The 16,479-nt window shown below is 43.0% G+C and overlaps 1 protein-coding gene across 7 annotated transcripts in view; it reads left to right on the top strand.

Moving 5' to 3' along the window:
- The window catches only part of LOC124876537 (HMG box transcription factor BBX), a 75,099-nt gene that overhangs the window by 5,115 nt on the left and 53,505 nt on the right, over nt 1-16,479 (top strand). For 6 of the 7 annotated variants that reach the window (XM_047379414.1, XM_047379412.1, XM_047379415.1 and 3 more), the window contains exons 2-4: nt 192-267; nt 4,265-4,433; nt 4,555-4,809. In XM_047379414.1, the coding sequence (XP_047235370.1) occupies nt 206-267; nt 4,265-4,433; nt 4,555-4,809 (486 nt within the window). In that variant the 5' untranslated portion in view covers nt 192-205. The remainder of the gene's footprint in view (nt 1-191; nt 268-4,264; nt 4,434-4,554; nt 4,810-16,479) is intronic. The other variant, XM_047379418.1, reaches the window with a different exon arrangement.

The raw sequence follows: 16,479 nt of genomic DNA, 5'->3' as shown, positions 1-16,479 counted from the left end.
CAGCTGATTCTCCCAAAATGTCCCATCCTACTTTAGGGTTGCTACGGCCGTTTATTCTCGATGCATAGCTATAATGTTTCAGTGAAGTTGCTTTGAATTCATCTTTCCTGCACGAAAGGTCTTGTTATGCAGGATGACTGTAGGTATGACAGTGTAATGCATGACTGAGATCGCTGTCTTGTATTTTATAGGTCATCATCATTGTATGACGGGCTGTGCCAGCTTTGTCCTCATCATTCATTCAGCATTTCCATATTTTTTTCTAAAGTAAGTATTCCTGTTTTCCACTCAACATCTATCTATACAAAAAATAGCTTCTAATCATTAAATAATTTTTTATGGAGTTTGAATTTAATTTGTGCCATGCCGCCCAGAATAAACCCAAACACATTGAGATATATAAACATTTTACTTTGTTAGATATTATTATTATTTTATTTTACTTGTATACTGTTTGCCAGGCTGCACGAGGGAGCAGTTGTTAACAATGTTGCAGCAGAAGGCAGTGGGTTTGAATCCTGCCAGTAACTTTATTTTTGGAGTTCGTATGTTCTCCCTGTGCAAGGTTCTCTCTGGGATCTCTGGCTTTTCCTTACTGTTCACAAAAGTAGAGTTTTTTAGTTTTTCTTCTGGACATGGAGTGGAAACAGAGCCAGGTATGTAAGCACAACTGCATATATCCTCTCATATCTTCTCAACTATACTAGTTAATTCATGGGTTTTCTGTTTGTGTAGTTGAAGTTAAACTAAGAGGATAGGCAGAATATTTTTCTCAGGGCTCAACAAAGACGAGTGTGTGGAATACCCAGACTGTATGGTGAACACAGTAGATCTAGACAAATACAATCAGGTCTGTCCAGCAGGGGACATATTTTTTCCCATAGAATGTACTCCTGGATAAGTGCTATTGTATTCTTTTTGTGTCTCTGCTCTGTTCTCTCAAACCCCCAGTTGGTCGTGGCAGATGGCCGCTCACACTGAACCTGGTTCTGCTGGAGGTTTCTTCCTGTTAAGAAGTAGTTTTTCTCTCCACTGTTGCTACATGCATGCTCTGTATGAGGGATTGCTGCAAAGTCAATGTAGGCGACTGTCCGCTGTCTCTACATGCCCATTCAGGAGGAGTGAATGCTGCAAGTCACTGACTCAATGCAATCTGCTGGGTTTCCTTAGATAAAAAAAAAAACTAAAAACGTTTTAACCAGTTTGAATAATAATCTGAATCTGACTGCACTGTTTGATAGTTAGGACTATTTGGAATGTATGTACCGGACTTGAAATCCGTATGATTTGATTGAACTGACTTTGTAAAGTGCCTTGAAACGATATGTGCTGTAAATTGGCGCTAATAAAAATGAATAAATTAATTAAATAAATTAATTAGTAAATACAATTTATTTATTAATAAATTTATAAAAATTAATTGAACTGAATTAAATGGAAAGATTACCACACTTTTCTGCAAAAAGAATTAATGTTTGTCTCTCCCTCCCAAATAAAACAATGGGAGGTATGTCTTACTAGAGTGAGCCGTGTTTCTATCAAATTAATTAAAAAACAAATTTAAGTTTTTAAATGTTTGTGCATGTATTCATATTTCAATTCTTTATTTTTAGATTTTCAGTGAAAAAGAATAGAGCTCATATAACTGACAACTGTTTACAGAAAATATAAATGTTGTTATTGTGTTTTAAACACACATTTAAACCTAAATTTAAGTGCAGAAAAAAAAAAGTTTTAGTTCTAGGTTTTAGAGATAAATAGGAATCAAAATTTTAACTGGCAGGTCAAAGATTTAAGAAGAATATAAATTAAAATTGGCCTGAATACCTGCAGGGTACATTCTTGACAGGTTACCAATTCATGAAAGAGAGAAAAAGTGAACAATTTAAAAACACTATAGAAGCACAATAAACTCGCATTTTGTTGAGCAGTGTAGAAGAAGCTTCAAAATTTTTGCTTCAATCTGTTCATTTATGATTAAAAAATGTTAACTCCATTGAGAGACTCTAGCCAAGTTTTCTGGCTATGCAGCAACAATACTAACCACCATAGTCACATCAGTGGTTTTATTTATTTTAATTTATCATGGAAATATTTAAGGATATACCAGAATCAGCTTTATTGCCAAGTTTGTACAGACCAACAGGGAATTTGAGTCTGGTACACGTTACTCTCTATAATTAATATTATCTTTTTTAAATGTACATATATACACAATTGACTTTACAATCAAATATAACGTAAAATCGTTCAAAGTTTGCATGATGTTGTTCTGAAACTCTGACTTTCAAGTGTTCATCAGAGAAACAGCGGGGGGAAGAAACTGTTTCTTTGGCAGCTGGTTTTAGCAGACTGTGCTCTGTATCACGAGCCTGAAGGTAAAAGCTTAAACAGTTTGTGTGCAGGGTGTGTGGGGTCTACAGAGATTTTAGCTTCCCTTTTCCAGACCCTAGGCCTGTATAGGTCCTGGATAGAGGGAAGGTCAGCCCTGATACAAGCAGATTAAGAAGTTAAATTATTTTACGACCAGAAAATATGTATGAAAATCAGTCACATGGGAAAATTCTAATCTGAATGACAGTGTCATTGTCACTGTTCACTTAAGCTTTGATATCTAGGTCAATATCTCATAGCTTGGGGGTCATCGGAGCCAAGCTCTGGATCAAGTTGGAACCCCTTTGCAACTTACATGCAACTGTAATAATTCAGATTCTACGTCAAAATCTGTTAAAGTTGCTATTCCACTGTAGGGTTTCCCAATGCCAGCTGTTCAGTTTCAGATTCTCTTTTTAAACATTAACCAGCAGTTTTAAAATACACCACTAGATAGTATGTATCTTTAAAGTAAAAGGATTCTTCCTTTTGCAAGCAAAGTGTAAAAACATAGTTTCATTGGTATGCTATGCAACAAAATAAAAATATTATATAAAAAGCAATTTATCAGAATACATTTCTATTTACTAATTTAATTATCGGGTATTTGGGTTTTTCTTGCTTAGACTTTGATTTCTTAACAGTAACCTCCTTTTCCATTTAACAACAGCATGGTATTTACAGTGTGCAAACTGATTTGTTTTTTTTACTTTTGCACTTTAGCTGTAATTGTCTGGTCACATCAACGTATATCTACAGGTAAATTTAGGAAATTGTACAGATCAATAAAAGCAAACTCTGACTATGCATACTGATACATGCATCCCAAAATTGATAGAACTCAGGATTTCAAGAAAGGTATCGTGAACAGAAACTTGACCTGTGGCGTACATCATGACTGACCACTTGTGATCAATTGTTTGAGAGAAACACAATTTACTGGATTATGGTTTTCATACATAAGACATTCAAACTCCTGTGAAATATTGAAATCAGTTACTCTTTAGTTCTAAAGGCGACTGTGGCTCAGTAGGAAGAGTAGTTGTCTTGCAATCAGAAGGTTGTGGGTTCGATTCCAGCTTCCTTCAGCTATATGTCAATGTGTGCCTGGGCAAGGCACTTAACCTCACTTGCAGTGCACTTGCCTGGGCAAGGCACTTAACCTCAAGTGGCTTATCGGTGTATGAATGTGTGAGTGTTAGTGAGTGCGATTGGGTGAGTGTGGCTCTAGTGTAAAGCGCTTTGAGTGTTCTGCATGACTGGAAAAGTCCTATATAAGTTCAGTCCATTTACTATTCTATTTCTGAAGCCAGATACAGAACGACATTTCTCATTGTCAGTGTGTAGATAGTTACTTTTTCTGGGAGGTACCTTAGAACATGTCAAATTTCCCTAAGAATTCTTGTTGGTGTATTTGTGTAAAACATAGCACCACCTGTACCACTTTTTTTCACCAATTAACCTGCTAAGTGAAACGGTTGAGGGTTCATTTGGACTGCTGTAACAGTCCAAATGCTATTGTAACAGTCCAAATAAACTCTCTGCCGGGTTTATTTGGACTAGTACAAAATCCTGGATATCCAAGACCAGTCTCATGTCTGCACTTAAAATAAAATGTTAAAAAGTTGGAATTCTCTGTATTCACCAGCAAATTGCAACTGAAACCAAAATAAAAATCATTGTATTTTGGATTCTTCCTTTTTGTAACCTGCATAAAAGCTTTTGTTGGTCCCACCTTGTCATGCAAAAAAATGGTTCTTACTCTACCAGTTCTTTATTTAATATTAGGTAATTAGCTTCAGTTTGACATGTTATAAACAGGAAATGCTTTTTCTGCACCTACTAGGTACAGACAGTGTTTCTAATGCAACTTTATTTGTTGTTTCTTTAGGTGCGGTAGTACCATGAAGAGTGGAGGAAGAGGTAAGGCGCCACCTGCAGAAGAGCTCACTGGCAAAAGACCCAAACGCAAATGTCTGCAGTGGCACCCACTTCTTTCCAAGAAGGCTTCAGAATTCTCTGAGGAAGAAGAAGAAGATGATGAAGAGGAGCTGGGGAAGGTTAGTAGGTTCAGTGGTGCAAGTCTGGTTTATTTTCTCCAGCCAGCCCCTAAATTACCATCTGTACATTTACCACCAGAAGCTGACTCTACATTACAGTTACTTAGATGGTTCTCAACAGGCAGGGCTGTGCAGTGAGGACCAGAACTCCCAAGTGCAGAGTGTAAGCATGACAGAGGAAGTTGAGGAGGACTCCAATGAACACCGGGCACGTCGACCTATGAATGCTTTCCTCCTCTTTTGCAAACGCCATCGTTCCCTGGTGAGGCAGGAACATCCTCGGCTAGACAACCGTGGGGCCACAAAAATCTTGGCTGATTGGTGGGCTGTGCTGGAGCCCAAGGAGAAGCAGAAGTATACTGATATGGCCAAGGAGGTAAGACATCTCTACAATGGTGTAATAAAAATACGTTGAACTCTGCCTTACATGCATACAATTCTACCTGATATGCAGTCATTTTTATGTCAGAGTAAAAATAATAACAGCAATAATAATAATAATAAAAACTAGAACTGCAAGCAATTAGTGGAAATATTTTTTCCAGTTCCTATATGAATTCAGACATTCTTGTAAAATTCAAACTTTATCGTAAAATCCCTAAAATATTCTTAGATTTCTGTTTATATGCAAAAAAACAAATTTTTTACATGTCCCTGGTATAAATCTTTCTCACAACCAAAAATTGTGGAATACAATTTATTCTATATATAAGGTAATATTGATCCAAATTCAAAAATTCATAGAAAAATCCATACTTTATCATAACTTTCTCAGATGACTATGCCTTTAATTAGAAAAATATAAAATTTTAGTTTTGCCTCTATATTTATTATTTTTTAAACAAGAGACCAAAAAGAGACTTCAAGGAATTATTGAAGAGTATACAAAGGCAACTTAAAGTTATGATTAGAGACCATAAGGAGTAATACAATAAGGTGGAAAGCATGCTCCAGCAGAACAATATCAGAGTGTGGTAAGATATGAAGCATATTACTGGCTTCAAACAGAAGGAGGATGGGTAGAGTAAATGAACTAAACATTCTTTAATAGGTTCAGCCAAGGAACAAGCTCAGCATCCTCCTGTCCTGCCCCCAGCCAGACATCCCATCCTCCTTTGACCCACAGGTTTTCCTGTCACACCTCTAATGTTTTATCAACATAATGAACAAGACAAAGTGTCTGAATAAACGTGAAGTGCTTTTATATCAATATTTTCGGCCTGAAGCGTCTTTATACTATTGCAGCTAGCTTGGCAGCGAGAGAATGTCTGAGGTAAATTAATATTGTTTCCTAAATGATCGAAAGTCATTTAGTACAACTATTAGATAGAGAAAAAATGTATGTGGTCATCATTATAAAGCTTCAGCTAACATGAACAGATTGTTATGAGCCTTTAAGATCCCAAAATCCACAAATGTCAATAACTAATTAACAAGCGCATCCTTTCACTATAAAACATGCGCAACAACTGCAATACATGGCTTACATATAGCACTGATTCTTTCTTTACAAGTAGCAAAAGAACATTGAGTATGTGTATATATATATATAGCGAACCCCCTTAATTTTATTATATATATATATAATAAAAATAAGGGGGTTTGCTACTGTCACGTGTGGGTATATCGTACAGAATATTGTGCAGAATATGGGTATAAAGGACATAACTAAACCAGAAAGAAAAAAAAAGAGAAGGGGAAGGTCAAAGATCAGACCAAACAGAGATAGAGGGAGAGACCCTGTGGTTATGGGGCAACCTCAGGGGCAGATCTGCAAGGGGGGGCAGCAAAACCCCCCCGCCCCCACAATATAAACAGTGATGGTGAAGCACTGCTTCCCCCTCCTAAGGCGCCAGACAGTTCGCCAGAATCGCTTCGAGGGCAACCGGTAGTCCTTCTCCATGGCCTCACCAAACTCCTCCCTGGCCCGAGTTTTTGCCTCTGCCACAGCCCGGGTTGCGGCACACTTGGCGTCACGGTACCCGTCAGCAGCCAGTCAGTCCCACAAGCCAACCACAGCCGATAGGAATCCTTCTTCAGCTTGACAGCTTCCCTTACTGCCTGTGTCCACCACCGGGTTGAGGGATTGCCGCTGCGACAGGCACCACAGACCTTACGGCCGCAGCTACGAGCAGCAGCATCGACAATAGATGTGAAAAACATGGTCCACTCGGACTCTATGTCTCCAACATCCCCCGGAATCTGGTCAAAGCTCTTCCAGAGGTGGGTGTTGAATACATCCCTGGCCGAGGGCTCTTCCAGACGTTCCCAGCAGACCCTCACTATGCGCTTGGGCCTGTCGAGTCTGTCTGTCTTTCTTCTCTTCCAGCGGATCCAACTCACCACCAGGTGGTGATCAGTGGGCAGCTCACCCCTTCCCTTACCCCCGAGTGTCCAAAACATGCGGCCGAGGATCTGATGACATGACAGCAAAGTCAATCATCGACCTCCTTTCTAGGGTGTCCTGGCGCCAAGTGCACTGATGAACACCCTTATGTTTTAACATGGTGTTCATTATGGACAATCCGTGACTGGCACAGAAGCCCAATAACAAAACAGCACTCGGATTCAGATCGGGGAGGCCATTCCTCCTGATCACGCCTCTCCAGGTGTCACTGTCGTTTCCCACGTGGGCGTTGAAGTCCACCAGCAGAATAATGGAGTCCTCAGGAGGGGCACTGTCTAGCACCCCCGACAGGGAAGCCAAGAAGGCCAGGTACTCCGCACTACCGCTCGGCCCGTAGGCCGAAACAACAATCAGAGACGTGTCCCCGACCTGACGGCTCAGGGATGCGACCCTCTCATCCACTGGGGTAAACCCCAACACAAGACGGCTGAGCTGGGGGGCAACAAGCAAACGCACCCCAGCCCGCCGCCTCTCCCCGTGGGCCATTCCAGAGTAGAAGAGAGTCCCGCCCTTCTCGAGGAGATGGGTTCCAGAGCCCAAGCTGTGCGTGGAGGTGAGCCCGACTATTTCTAGTCGATATCTCTCGACCTCCCACACAAGCTCAGGCTTCCTGCCCCCCATCGAGGTGACATTCCACATCCCTAGAGCCAGCCTAAGCATCCAGAGATCGGGCCGCCGAAGTTTCCACCTTCGTCTGCTGTCCTCTTTGCACCGGTCCCTCATGGTTCCGCCTGCAGGTGGTGGGCCCACTGGTGGATGGCCTCGTGTCTCTCGTTGGGGCTTGGCCCGGCCGGGTCCCGCGATGAGCAACGCAGACGAGTCACGACCCCAGGCCTGCTTCCAGGGTGGGACCCCGGCTCAGCCATACCAGGCGAGGTCCAGTGTCTCGATTTTGTGGTCCTCATGAAGGTATCTTGATCGCTCTTTGTCTGACCCATCACCTAGAGCCTGTTTTCCATGGGAGACCCTAGCAGGTTCATTTAAGCCCCAGACAACATAGCCTCGAGCATCATTCGAGCACTCAAACCCCTCCATCATATTAAGTTGGCGATTCAAGGAGGGGGTCTCTTACAGCCTTCAAATTGAACATAAATTTACCAAAAATATAGAATTGTAGCTATAATCTGGGGTCCCTGAAAAACTTGCGTGTGTCACAGGCACATTAACGAGGCAGTCTGTCTGCATCCCAGCAGAGTGGAGCAACTGAGCTGTCCCAAGTTTCTGCAGTTAAAGTCAGTTTGTCTAGGTGATGTTTTAACACAACAGTAAAGGCAACTTAAGTTTGCAATGAATAAAATGTCTGCGGAAGTTATTGACGTACATGGTGTAATACGATTATAGATCGTTTGATGAAAATGACTCACTCGTGTGTGTGATTTGTAAGAGCGTTAGCATATTTTCCTTGTTAGTTTAGCTCACAATAGGCAACATAACAGTTAACAGAAAAGTTTGCTTTTTTGGGGGGCTGCAGTTTCAATGACGGCTCTATATGATCAATATCACAGCAATAGGCACAATTAAACCACGCTACATTCGTTCGGTCAGATCGGGAAAATAATAAATTGGCTGCCATGAGAATAAGATTTATTAATATAACTGCTTGTGTGACCTTTGTGAATGTGATCATTTCTGATTTAATATTAGTATATTCATCTTGTGGTAATAAATGGGCTAATTTTTCAAAATCTGAATGCTTGCACATTGCAGACCAAAATGAAAAGGAAATTTAAAAGTGGAGACACTTCCACTTTCTTTGGCAAAAAAGCGAGGGATAAGAGTAAGAAGAAACTCTGAGATTTGAAGAAGGAAGATTGATAGAGACCAAGTGGGTCACAGGTGAAGGAGCCCACTGAAATCGCAACAGGTGAAGAAATGAGTGAAGATGAGGAAAATGACGTTCGCCTAAGTAAAAACGATTAGAAGACTTCAGAGTCAGAGAGAGAAAAAGGAGACAGTGCAGGGGAAACTGATAAAGAAGAGAAGGAAGGCACAGGGTCAGGGAATCCAGCCTATCAAGCTGGACCACCTGGTATAGATTTATTCTTGGTATAAATTCCAGTGCAGAGATATTAGTTGTTTTAATGAATAACATCTGCACAGGTCTGCAGGTGTGTTATGAAGTTAGATAGTCTAGGCTTTATAGATGTAGTCGATTTATGTCATAATTTTATGTTATAATAAAAGCAAATCCTACAATGCAGAAATGCAGTGAAAACTTTGTCACCATATTATTGTCACTATATATATTTTTTAGATCAATTAACTTAAATCAAGAGGTCCAGCATTGCCACCCTGGCTCTTCCCAGAAGGCCTCCTCTGGCCAGCAACATAAGGAAGACTACAAATTTAACAAAGTGGGATGGCAATGAGTGTGTGTCAGGGAGAATCACAAACAGGGCAGTCAGAGAGGACTGTAGAACTCTTAACAGACAAGATAGCTGAATATGAATCAAAAACTGAATCCCAAAACGTTAACAAGGAAGTGCAGGTCAGAAATGTGAGTGAGATTATCTGGGCCTAAATTACATCTTGTGCAGTTAGGGTCAGTACCAGGGCCAAACTACTCCTGGACCACTGTATGCTGTGCACCATTTTACACTGGAGGATGCAATGTGTAGCACAAATTGATGAGGAATGAATGCCATTCAGAGTATACCGCCATTGTTTATCATCGATTTGCAAATTAAGTTCCTTGGAACAAGCAGTGCGAGGATAATCAGATGTCACTGAGAAATTAGAAAGTAACAGATTATAGATTTTTGATATTGCGCACTTCGAAAAATGTTTGGTTTACATTGTAGTGTAATTCGTAGTGGTGGCAGCGACATTTGGAGAGCCAGGGAAGTGCCTACTGATAAAGTCTCTGGCCTGCAGATACCTGAAGAAATCATTGGGCAAATGAGGCCAAAATGCCATCAACAAAAAAAATCCTTCACAGAGACAAGTTCTAGGCTCCTCCACTTTGCATAGGTTCTATCAATTAAGGATGGAGGAAATAAAGAATTTGAATCAATTGGTGATTTCAGAGGTATACCCTGAAACTCTAAATTCCACTTCATTTGAGTCTAGATTTTAACAAACTTTTAACTATGATATTATTTGAATATGACATTAAATATGAATTTAAGGGAAGGCTTAAAAGAGAAAATAGAGAAGCAGAGTCACATGAGGCCTCCTCCATTGGTAGCCAATTTGACTTTACTAAAGATGTCAATAAAGACACAGATAATACGTGACGCTGGGCCTGGAAAGAGGAGGTAGGTAACAGTAAAGCTGGTGCCAAAAGCTCTGGCAACCTGGTGCATGTTTTGCACTTTGTGTCCTGCTAGCGGAAGAAAAAGTCTGTCATGGTATGAATCAGAATCTAGTCATAAAGCAGCTGAATGAGCCATTCAACACACTTCTCGCTTGCCGGGTACAACAGCCATGGCAGATGTCCCAACCTCATTGACTGATCGTGTGACTGATTAAAAAATTTGCATCTCCTCTTTCATGGCTAAGCTAGATCTGTAATTTACCATCATTCCTCCTCTCATTGGTATATGCAAGACGTTAGGATAAACTTGCCCTCATGCACCTGTCTGTCTCAAGGCAGCATGCTAGCTATACCCTCTTTTGCACAGGCTCGTTTTAGGCGGTGCGGCTTCACTCCACTCGATTTCCTTCTACGGTACCAGTTGTGGTTCCACCAGTGGCTAGAGCTATGGCGGCTGAAGCTCCGCCTCCAGCCGTCAGTGTAGTGTGCTTTGGTGCTATTAGCATTACAGTGTGACATTGTCTCATTAATCTGCATGAAACGATTAAATAAATAAAACAATACAAAATAAAAGCATAACTAAAATAAATACTGCTGTTCGTATTGTTTTACATGCAAGAATGTCTTATATATGTTTTTCATGTATACATCCAGTGGGATGATTATCTGGAACACAGCTCAGCCAGAATTTATAAAATTAATCTCACAGTTCTTAACAGAGTTTTAAAGAACTCTATCTGAAAAGCTAAAGAGTGGCATGTTTTCACCCATCATCGATGAAGCAATGGTGTGGATATAATTTTAAATGTACCAGTCTGATTTTATGACGAGGATGCAAAAACATTTAAAAGCTGTCACTGTTTAGGATGCAGACATTAGAAAAACTAAATACCACTTAATGACAACAGTCATGACCTTTAAAGTGTCATTAATGTTCATGATACATATTCATGATTCATGTCATCTTTCTGACAGGTTCAATCCTATTCATGTAAACTGTTACTGTAATTTTATTTTACTGTCACTTTTGTCGCTCTTGCTATTTTACAGCTTTAGTAGCTGTTGTTGTGAACACACACTAAGAGGCAGTGAAGTAACTAGTTAAAAGCAGCAACGGATTGCGGAACTTGTCTACCAGGTCTATGGGCCTAAGAGCTCAGAGGGCCCTAAAACCTGGAACTTTGTCCAAACAATCTACTGTATAGGCTCACATTGGGTTTGTCCATCTCCTGTCTGAGTGTTATCCATTTACATCCTCAAAATTAATCAGATTCTATCATTTAGGGCTATTTTTCAAAACTTTCTCCTGGGTAAGCATATTATTAGACCCCTCCTTGATGAAAATGTGTGGATGACCAGGGTTAAACACAAAAGGCTTCTTATACACCTGGGCCCAGGAGCCCACAAGACCATAAACTGCCCATGGGTTTAAAGGTTAAAAGGGTTATTTTCATATATTTAATGGGTTAAATGTGCATAACCAAAACATGGAAAGTGTCCGTGGGGGACCAGGGCCTTGTTAATGTGGCCAGCTGCAGACGGGAAGAAGCTGTTTTTGTGGCGAGAGGTTTTGGTCCTGATGGGCCGCAGCCTCCTGCCAGAGGGGTGAGTCTGAAACTGTTTGTGTTCAGTGTGGGAGGGGTCAGCTGTAATTTCCTGCTTGCCTCCGAGTCCTGGAGACTTGCAGTTCCTGAAGAGAAGGAAGTTTGCAGCCAATCACTCTCTGCAGAGCGAATGATACGCTTCAGCCTGCCCTTGTCCCTGGCAGCAGCGTACCAGATGGTGATGGAGGAGGTGAGGATGGACTCAATGATGGCGGAGTAGTGGTGCACCATCATTGTCTTTGGCAGGCTTAACTATTTCAGCTGCCACAGGAAGTACATTCTCTGCTGATCCTTCTTGGTGAGGGAGGTGATGTTCAGCTCCCACTTGAGATCCTGAGCGATGATGGGCCCAGGAAACAAAGGAGTCAACAATGGCTACCTGAGAGTCACACATGATGATGGGGTGGGTAGAGCTGTGCTCTTTCTTAAGTCCATAATCATCTCCACTGTTTTCAGAGCGTTGAGCTCCAGACTGTTCTGGCTGCACCAGGTCACCAGATGGTCAGTCTTCCTCCTGTAGGCACATTCATCCCTCCAGAGATGAGCCCAATGAGGGTGGGGTCATCCGCAAACCTAAGGAGCTTGAGGGACTGGTGACTGGAGGTGTACAGGGAGAAGAGCAGAGGGGAAAAGACACAGCTTTGAGGCGAAACAATGCTGATAGTCCTGGGATCAGAGACATGTTTTCCCAGCTCACGTGCTGCTTCCTGTCTGTCAGGAAGTTCATGATACTATATGATTTGATATAAAACCTTATTTAAAGCCAATTTACTAAACTTTATGTCAAACAGTAGGTCATTTGTACTTGTAATTTATGTCAATGAGGATTCTTACCCATATTCCAACAAAGGTGAAAACATTAGAATTTATACTTTATCATAATGGTGTGTGTTGAAACTCATCTATAAGCAATAATGAGAAAGGTTATTCCTAACATGCTCAAAGGAGTTCTTTACCACAGAGGTCAGAGCAGCAGGTTTGAAGTCATTTAGTCCTGTGTTCCTTGGTTCTTTTAGGAACAGGGATGATGATGGATAGTTAGAAGCAGGTTGGCACATGGCATGTCTCCAGTGAGGTGTTAGTCTGACAGCTGATCAACACAGTGCTTCAGGGTGGATGGTGAGATACAATCCGGTTCAGCTGCTTTGCTTTGCGGGGTTTCTGTGACGGAGTGTCGGAGGTCTGTGACAAAGGCCGAGATGAGGTCTAGGAGGTCCGTGACGAAGGAGGCCTGCTCGAAGCGTAGAGGACCCCTAGAGCAGGCTGTTTGGAGGCCAGTCGAGCAGAGTAGAGGACCCTCGCAGCAGGCTGTCTGGAAGCCAGCCGTGGAGCGTAGAGGATCCTAGGGCTATGAAAGAGCTCTGGAGATTTGCACTCACGGTGGAGCTCTGGAGAACGGCGTGGAAGCCGGTTGCACCCACGATAGAGCTCTGGAGAATGGCGTGGAAGCCTGTTGCACGGTTGAGCCCTGAAGATCTGTGGCGGAGCCCTTGATGCTCTAAAGACCTTATGCAGTTTATCCTCCTACCTCTCCAGAACAGGAACAGGAACAACTGGAGGCAGTTTGTCCTCGAACCCCTCCAGAACAGGAACAGGAACAACAGGAGGCAGTTCGTCCTCGAACCCATCCAGAACAGGAACACAAAAGCGCTCCTCTGGAGCAGGAGGCGATGCAGGAGATGATGATGTCGGAGCCAGAGGTGTAGATGATGAAGAGGAGGATGTTTGCGCTAGGAGTGTAGATGAGGATCATGTCTGAGCCAGGATTGTAGATGATGATGATGATGATGATGATGATTGAGCCGGAAGTGTAGATGACGATGATGATGACTGATCAGCAGGAGCTGAGGCATTGCACTGAAGCCACAGCGGAGGCAAGGGCTGAGGCGTCGCGCCGACCCACAGCGGGGACTGAAGCAGGTGCTGAAGCGTCTAGCTGACCCACAGCAGAGACTGGAACTAAGGCGTCTGGCTGACCTTCAGTGGAGGCAGTTACTGAAGCAGGTGCTGAGGTGTCTGGCTGACCTCCAGTGGAGAGAGAAGCTGAAGCGCCGGCAGAACCCCTCAGTGGAGACTGAAGCTGACAAGGTCACAGACTGAGCCAGGAGCTTAGAAGATGATGATAAAGTAGCTGAGGTAACTGATAAGGCCCGCAGTCAGTAATGAGTCCAGATATGCAGAAAGAGATGCCAGGGTTTCAGAAACAGAAGAGGTTTGGGTTGTGGATAAAGGTGTAATACTCAGGAAACATGCTGCTGACAGGACTGTAGTGCTCTGGAATCGAGGAGTAGTATGTTCAGCAGCCCTAAGCTATGCTGTGGATGTCCCCTGGTGACCACTAGAGGGCCGTGAAGAACCGGTGAAGCATGGCTGGGAATACTGAGCTGGGAAATGACTAGTGGAAAGTAGAGCTGAGTCGGCGAAACTCTGAAGGCTTGGAACCACGGCGAGAGGAGGACACAGGAGGCACAGAGACGGGAGGCGGAAAAAAAGGTTTTGGCTGAGATGTGGAGCTGTGATGACCTAGGCAGATGAATTGCGAGGTGCCAAACACAGCTCCGTTATCAGGGCGGAAGGGCAATGGCCGCGTCCTTGATGCCGGGCTGGTGGCTCACACTATGGAGACTGAGAGATGTGGCACCAGTTCCAGGAAGCGGAATCACCAATTTAAGGTCCCAGAACGGTGACCACTGCTTCTCCCCCCCTGCTCATTGGTCCTTGTTTAGTCTGGATCCTAATGTCACGTTCGGCTGGTATTGAGCAGGACCAAAGTGCAAGCAGGAATATGGGAGCTGCATCATGGTGAGTAGATAAGCTTTAATGACAAAAATAGAAAACTTGCAGACGGTCACTCAGGCAGGTGAACAGGCAAGAACTTAATGAAATTGAACTGGGGATGTAAGCAGAGCAGAGGATCCGGAGACGAACAATGAAAATCAGAAGGCCTAAATACAGAGGGTAGTGAAGTGTAAACCAATGAACAGTGAGACAAGGTAATCAAGGGGAACAATGGACAGTTGTGGACCAGGCTGCAGGGAGACAGAGGGAGTGTGACCAATAAACAAGATTAACACAGAACAGAAGGTAAACAAAGGACCAGAGTAAGGAAAATGAACAAAAACACAAATCGCCAACACTGGATATTATACCTCCAGATTGATGGTAGCAGTCCTGAAAATATCCCAGTCAGTGCTGTCCAAACAGGCTTGAAGATTTTGTACAGCTTCACTAGTCCACTTCTTTTATGACTTTACCACATGTTTACAGAGCTTTGACTTCGGCCTGTATGCAGGAATGAGGCGGACCATCACGTGATCACAGTGACCCAGAGCAGCGCGGGGGACGACGTGATAGGCACTGCTTACTGTGTAGCAGTGATCCAAAATTTTCCCCTCTCTGGTTGGACACTTTATAAACTGTCTGAATTTGGTGAGTTCTTAGCTGAGGTTTCCTTTGGTAAAGTCACCAAGAACAATAACCTGGGAATCCGGGTTTGTCTGCTCCACACACAATATCTGGTCAGCCAGCATGTGCTGTGCGTCGTGCATGTTGGCCTGCCTTGAAATGTAAACACCAACCATAGTCAATGTAGGCAAACACACGGGGGACTAAAACAGCTTACAGTTAATAAAATATGATGAATGTATTCAAGATTAGTAGAACAGTGCTGCTGCAATGCACGAAAGCATTTAGATACAGTACTATGCGATTCAGTGATATGTCTGTATATGGAAAATATACAGGTAATATACGGGAAGATCCACGTGCATATATGAGGGATTCTGTTTTTGCGATATTCCGTGACACGGACCACAAAAATAGCCAAACATCCGGATACCCATCCGACTGGTATCCCGAAAAATATACTTATTGGATCCCACACAGTTCCTACTTTAGAGATCTCTGCATCTTTGGCGTATCATGTTTGTGTATTCTTAACCATATGTCACAGATGCCCGCCATCTATCTGCATACCTGGATACCCATCTGAGAGGTATGCAGAAAATACGTGCATTTGATCCCCGACAGGTCATACCTTAGATCTCTGCATCTTTGGCGTATCATGTTCACAGATTCACGACCTCACGTGATGGATGCCCACTGGATATTTGTTATTTTTATTTGACCAAAGTTGATAACCCCATGCCTGATATACCAGTTCTCTGCATTGTGAAATATGGCTGGTAGGCCTTCATGTTAAAGTATTTACCATCTTAAGTGTGTTGTGATTATGAATGTGAATATATTATTTAATATTTAATATTAATACTTTAATATTTTATAAAATAATATTTCGGTCTGTTAAGGGTTTTCCAGTGAATACCAGCCCAATAAGGCGGTGGTACTCGTACTCGTCATCTTCCGCTTTATCCGGGACAAGGTTGCGGGGGCAGCAGACTCAGCAGAGATACCCAGACGTCCCTCTCCCCAGACACCTCTTCCAGCTCCTCCGAGGGGAACCCAAGGCGTTCCCAGGCCAGCCGACAGACATAGTCCCTCCAGCGTGTCCTGGGCCGTCCCCTGGGCCTCCTCCCAGTGGGACATGCCTGGAACACCTCCCAGGAGGCATCCGGTATAGATGCCCCTCAACTGGCTCCTCTCGATGTGGAGGAGCAGCGGCTCTACTCCGGACCCCTCCCGGATGGCCGAGCTCCTCACCCTATCTCTAAGGGAGTGCCCGGCCACCCTACGGAGGAAGCTCATTTCAGCCGCTTGTATCCGGGATCTGGTTCTTTCGGTCATGACCCAAAGTTCATGGCCATAGGTGAAGGTAGGAAC

This window comes from Girardinichthys multiradiatus, chromosome 11 (genome assembly GCF_021462225.1).
Source record: "Girardinichthys multiradiatus isolate DD_20200921_A chromosome 11, DD_fGirMul_XY1, whole genome shotgun sequence".
NCBI classification, from domain to species: domain Eukaryota; kingdom Metazoa; phylum Chordata; class Actinopteri; order Cyprinodontiformes; family Goodeidae; genus Girardinichthys; species Girardinichthys multiradiatus.
The sequence above is the reverse complement of the archived record's forward strand: the minus strand, read 5'-3'. Positions and strand labels throughout refer to the sequence as shown.